Below are 6551 nucleotides of genomic sequence, written 5' to 3'. Positions count from 1 at the left end.
AGAGGTGTTGATTCTTTCCTTCTATGATGTGGGTCCTGGGATTGAACTCAGGTCCTCAGGTGTGGTAGCAAGAGCTGGCTTGTTTATGAAACGATTTTTTAAAACAAGGTACAGAAAGCCATATACATACAAAAGATGGCCTCCTCCTCATGGTGACCCAAGGAAGGCAAATTAAACACAAGATTGGGATCAATTCCCAGCACCCACATGGCAGCTATCAACAGTCTCTAACTTGTTCCAGGGGAATCCAACACCCTTTTCTGACCTCTGTGGGCATTGCATGACACAGGTACACTTACATACATGCAGACAATACATTCATCCACATAAAATAAAATAAATATTAGGGGCTGGAGAGATGGCTCAGTGGTTAAGAGCATTGGCTGTTCTTGGAGAGCACCTGGGTTCAAATCCCAGGACCCACATGGCGGCTAACAACCATCTGTAACTCCAGCTCCATGGGAACCCAATGCCCTCTTCTGACCTCCTTGGGCGTTGCACAGGACAGGTGCACCTACACACATGCAGGCAATACACTCATACATATAAAAATAAAAATCTGAAAAAAAAGAGAACAGAATAAAGGGGCTGGAAGCATGTCAAAGTGGTTAAAAGCACTGGCTGCTCTTGCAGAAGACTCAGGTTTGGTTCCTGGTACCCATATGGCAACAACAGCCCCAAACCCCAGTTCCAGGGGATGTGATGCCCTCTTCTAGCCTCTATGAGAACTGTATACATGTGGTGCACTTACATACATGTGAAAATACAGTTCTACATAACAGCCTGGAAGGTGCTCACAAAGGCTGAGCAAATGCTAAATAGAGAAGGCACATGCGTTATAATTACGTGAGAAGAGCAGAAATCAAAGTCATTGACTTGGGGAGTGGGGGAGACAGAGAAGCGGCACAGAGAAGTAACTGGGGGGAGACGAGGAAGCTGTGAGAATGGCAGTGCTATTCTGTGTTCTGACCTCAGTCAGGGTTCCAAAGCTGCCTACTTTGTAGTAACTGGGCATGGTGTACATTTTCACTTCTCTGTGTTGGAGTGAATGATAAAAGTAGTTTCTTTCCCTCAACTTACCACTGCAGCTATAGAGTTGTTGAACTGCACTTAACAGCACTAAACTGTGCACTTTTGTGTGTGGTATATGTGTTTGCATGTTTCTGCATAGAGGCCAGAGGTCAATATCAGGTGTCTTCAATCATGCTACACCTTATTTTTTGAGACAGGGTCTCTCACAGATTCAAGCTCCAGTCTTCTTCCTGTCTCCAGTCTTCCACTTTCAGCGATCATGTGAACTTTTGAGCTTTCTTTGTGCTTTTAGTAGTTTGTAGTATACACTAGGCAAGCACTTTCCCACTTCGCAACTCCCCCAGGCCTGGATCATGATTTTAAACAGGAGGCAACAATTCCAGATTTTATGGTCTGCAGGTTCCTTGGCTACAGAAACCCAGTAGTACAGCTGATGCTTTCACACTGTCCGGGCTTTAGACTCCTGGTCCTCACCTAGGTAATCAAAATGCTACAACTACAAACTCAGCTAAGTTAATGTCAGTGTGAAAACCAAATTTTGTCTTCGGACTCACTGTCTCAGTACCTTGTTTACATTACAAATCTTTACTGTCTAAAAGCCATTCTGCACCTAAAACGTCAAGGTCCTGATGCTTATATTTAACTGTGATATTTAGTGTTAGCAATCATACATAAAATGAATTTAGGGTTCTAAAGAATCTTCTAGGCAAATCAGGCTATGTTACAATGTGGCCAAACTATTATATCCTCACTTTTCTCCCACAATAAAACTATGAGTTCTTGAACTGTTATGGCATTTTACAGACAAGATACAATGAACCAAAAACTGTTTCTTAAAACCGAGAAGGGCGAGGGGTCTCTCCTATGGAAAGTATGAACACTACACTCAAGACTACATCTCAGAGCCTTGTGAAATGGGAATCTGTTATAGTCCTTATTTCCTTCCTCTGCTCTACCCCACAAAAAAATGGCCAATATGAGTTTTTTAAAATTTTGGGTAAAAAAAAGGTGAAACATGTTTTAAGTTGAGCTGACTTTCCCACACACGTTCTCTAAAACCTCTGTAACTGTGAGCAAAGGAGGAGAATGGGAGCAGAACACTGTACCACCTTTCAAAAACAAGATCTGTAAAAGACAACACTTAACACAAAATTTGAATTAACTTTATTTCCCCTAAGGTCAACAACTTCTCTGCATTGAAGTGTAAAGCAACAAAGTAAAATAAAATCCCTCAAATGACAAGGTGTCGGAAATCCAGATTTAGTTATGTTTTATTTGTGAAAATGTTCAGCCACTTTATTGGTCTGTAAAAGAACCATCATCTGGGTCAAAAATGAATTCTACAAATCAAAGAATATTCTACACCTTGAAAAAGGATATCAGCAGTAACATTCTCACTGAACATTGGAAATTACATTTTTCTTCATAAAAGGTACATACTATTCTGTACTTTCCCACCAAAAGCAGTGGTGTGTTATGCTTGTTATATAAAAAAAGTTCTCCTGTGGCAGGAAAAACCCTTTCTCTTTCACTTTTACTAAACAACTGGAGAAAATTTTCAAGTCTGTATAAAGTTGCTTATAAGCTGGAAAATGAACATGTTCAATCTCCATTTATATTTTAGTGCATTTTTTTTGACAATTGTCACATTTGTAATAAAAGTAAGAAAATGCCTACATAGCACTAGAGTGTTTCATCAAATGCCTAAGGAGCAGAGAACAGAAATCATTGTGATGAACAATAGGTGTCAAAGGAGAAAAATCCAGGCAAAGTTTACAAATCCTTTGTCATTTTGAAGGGTCACAGAAAATTAACTTTGGATACCTGTCCACTTTAAGGGTTTTCCCTTCATCTTCTGCATGTAAACATGGCGCTAACCTCAGTACTAAGGTACCCAAGCCATCCTGATGAGCAGCATTCCGTGTGTGGCCGCCATGATTCCCAAAGGATATAAATTTAGCCCTTGAATGAAGAATGTATGAAACCTGCTCTGCAAGTACCTGGTGGAAACACTCGCCAACTGCAGTACTAATGCGTCAGCACAAACTCTAGCCAGTTACCTATGCAGAGGTCCACCTTCAACAGCAGTTTCTTACAGCGACAGTAAGACAAAGTGTGCATTTGATGAAACATTCTTCGCACTGGAGAAACAGGAAAAATAAATAGAGTTCACGGAAGTAGAATCACTCTGCTAATACCTCTTTCTCAGACCTGGACTAGTTTGTGTACTGGTTCAAGAAGTTCTTGTCACATTTGCCACTTGTATTTTACATATTGCTATTTGGGTAATTCAAACAAAATGCAGGTCTTGTAAAAGAATAAAAACATGGACAAATATGCATGTGCCAGGGACCAAATCAGAGGGTTCTTTGGTGCAGTTAGTCCAAATTCTCAGATTTGAAGGATAATATGTACCAATAAAAAAATCTGCTGCTAGGCGTTCACAGCAGGGCTCTGTCTTGCTTCACGTTACAAATCGAAAACAGCTGTTCTCAATAAACCAATTTAATTTTTAAATGAGGCATTGCCAGAAAATTTTGTACATTAACCTGGACCAGTGATGGTTCTGTACCCTTGGTGCTGTGAAACACGACATGAGCTGAAGGCAAAGACCGGCTCTCACAAGGACAACAGCTGCAAATCAGGAGCCTGTGTCTAAACAGTCTTCTTAGATATTTTCTTGCCTTTCTTAAAAACTAGCTTATTTTTAATGTAGCCACGCTTCCTTTTGGTAGTCTAAAAGAAAACAGAACACATGGTATTAGTGCAGGCTTCTTACAGACTAAACCATCTAGAAACACATGGCTCACTGTATTATAAAGACTGTCTTTGGCGCTTCTTGGGACCTGACCCTTGAAATTTAAAGTTCAAGTGAGCAGGACTGTTTTATGCTGAGAACTCTGAGGTGAACAGAGCTTGGTCCCTGGTTTTAAGAGGAAAGGGAGGATCAGCACAGCATCCCTCACACATCTCTCTTTTTAACCACTGAATGCTTAGAGGTAATGAGTATGAATTCCAGGCACTAATCTAAGGAATTAGAATATGTTAATGCTGCTGTTGGCTCAGCCTCCAAGGAACTAAACTGTGTGTCAAAAATACAAGTTAATTTAGTCACCTCTGGAGCTTTACTTTATTTGGTCTTTTTGAGAGGATATCCCAGTAGCCACAATTGGCCTAGACTCACTATGTAGACCAGACTGGCCTCGATCCCACAGAGATCCACCTTACTCTGCCTCCCAAGTGCTGGGGAGTGGTGCTCCCATGCCTGGCGGGCTTGCAAAATGAGGATGGCTACCCAACTACAAAACTGAAAAGCAAAAATCACTTGGCACATTCTCTAATGTCCTTTGAGGAAGGAAACTTGGCACTTAAATATGAAAAACAAACATTCCTTGAATTTTATAAATCTTTTAAGATAAAACATTTTTCTTTTTTTGCCTTTCGAATAATTTTATTTAAAACAGGAAATCTGAAACAGGCTTTTCTTTCTGTTAGCACTATGTGACAACACTCACTGTGAAAATGAATGAAGGTAACTGATTTAATCGTCACTCCATGATTTTTTTTTTGTGTATATTTCATACAGAACATCTCAAACAATCTTATTCATCTTTATACCCACATCCCAAATGGCACCCTCCCATAGCCTCCCCCCATAATGGAGCCCATATACTCTGTCATTCCTGTTACTGTCCGCTATTGCTGTCAATGCCCCTAGAGGTTCCACAGTGCAAGTTCATCCGCTGAGTCTAGTTAGCCTATCTAAATTACTTTGTTTTAGGAAGATCAGCTCTTCCTCACCTAGTAGCAATCAGTTGTCAACATTCCTTTAGATAAGTTAGTATCTAAAATAGAGTCTTACATTATGTATACGTATATATCAACACACACACACACACACACACACACACACACACACACATTGTGTATATGTGCATGCAGGTGCACATGCACACGGAAGCCAGAGGTCAACCTCAATTTCTCTCCACCCTATTTTTTCGGACAGGGTCTATTACAACCTAGAGCTCACCAAGTCAGGTAGGCTGGCTGGCCAATGAGCTCCAGGGATGTACCTGTCTCTACCAGCTCTGGGGTTACAGGGATGTGCTGCCATCCCCTACTTTTTATGTGGGTGCTAGGGATTGGAACTCAGGTCCTCATATTTGTACCACAAACACTGTATTCATTCATTATCTCCCCAGCCCCAATAAAACACTTTCAACAGGTGTTTTCTGGTATAAGAAGCAAACTACAGCTGATGTGATTGTAGAAATTACTGCTAGAGCATTTGCCAAGTTAGAACCCTACAGAATACAAGCACGTTTGTACATTTGACACAAAGTCCTAGATACCGAAGAAAGCAATATGTAATTCACTGCACATCATCAAGGCACTAGGTTTCTAAAATACTCTTTGAGGAGTAACTTATGTCCCCCACCCCCACCCAGTAAAGGTGCTTACTGCCAAGCCTGCTGACCTGAGTCTGACCCCCAGGACTCATATAGTAGAAAGAATCAACTCCTGTAAACTGTCCTTCAGCATCTGGGGGAACCATGGCATGTCCCTGGTCCAATCAACAAGTGTAAAAGAAACACCAGTTTTTATTTTAATACAGGTAGTCAGAATGGCAGCACTCAGGAGACTGAGATAGGAGGATCCCAGGTTGGAGGCCAGCCTGGGATACATAGTGAGTTCCAGGTGGCTACACAGCAAAACTGCCTCATAAAAGTAAATAAAAAATATTTGCCACTTTTACAGTATAAACATACATAACCTGTGTTATGAATGCATTTGGTATAAACTTTAACCAAGATAAAATAGTCACTTCAACAATTTAAAGTAACTTGAGCTATGGAAACCCAAGCTTCTCTTAAAAATGGTAACTAAAATCAGTTTAATAATTAGTGCACTAAGACTAGATAGAACCTTACAACACAACTTTAGCATTTTAGCAACTGCTCATCACTTCCCATCTTCCACTCCACTCATTTTTAGTCATCTTTAAGAGGAAAGATTAAGAGATCTACTTGACTTAAATGAGCAATAATGACCCCCAGTAAGAATACTTCCTTATCCTATTAAACATTTATTAGAAAAGATTGCAATGGTCTCATCATAATTCCTCCCTATAAGCTCTGTCATAATAATTACACTGAAAATAATTAGCTTAAGATAAATGACTTTTTTTCCCTTCAGAAAGACTCACTCAACTAGGGCCCATTTTTAGTCAGAGAATAATCTAATAACATCATACAAGAACAGAATATGAAGATGCAATACAAATCTGCTTTAACCCAAAGATAAGAAACTAATAGTGACACTTCTTTAAGCACTTGGTATTTTTACTTTCATGCAGGTTTGGAAAGTGATGATGACAGATATTGCTTAGAGACATCCCACCAACAGGCAGGGCACAGACTACAGTGAGAATGCCTCTAGAAACACCTCCCCTGGGTCACCAACTCTCAGGCCACCTGGAAAGCTGCTACTAAGGAATCACCCAAGTGCTCATGTTGAAA

At 40.3% G+C, this 6551-nt stretch overlaps 1 protein-coding gene across 2 annotated transcripts in view; it reads right to left on the bottom strand.

Annotated features, from left to right (window-relative positions):
- Window positions 1–2180: 2180 nt before the first annotated feature.
- The window catches only part of Stt3b (STT3 oligosaccharyltransferase complex catalytic subunit B), a 94969-nt gene continuing 90598 nt past the window's right edge, over window positions 2181–6551 (bottom strand). The window contains exon 16 of one of the 2 annotated variants that reach the window (XM_008830465.2): window positions 2181–3768. In XM_008830465.2, coding sequence (XP_008828687.1) covers window positions 3688–3768 — 81 coding nt within the window. In that variant the 3' untranslated portion in view covers window positions 2181–3687. The remainder of the gene's footprint in view (window positions 3769–6551) is intronic. The other variant, XM_029562229.1, reaches the window with a different exon arrangement.

This window comes from Nannospalax galili, unplaced genomic scaffold (assembly GCF_000622305.1).
Source record: "Nannospalax galili isolate Female #2095 unplaced genomic scaffold, S.galili_v1.0 scaffold695, whole genome shotgun sequence".
NCBI classification, from domain to species: Eukaryota; Metazoa; Chordata; class Mammalia; order Rodentia; family Spalacidae; genus Nannospalax; species Nannospalax galili.
The sequence above is the reverse complement of the archived record's forward strand: the minus strand, read 5'-3'. Positions and strand labels throughout refer to the sequence as shown.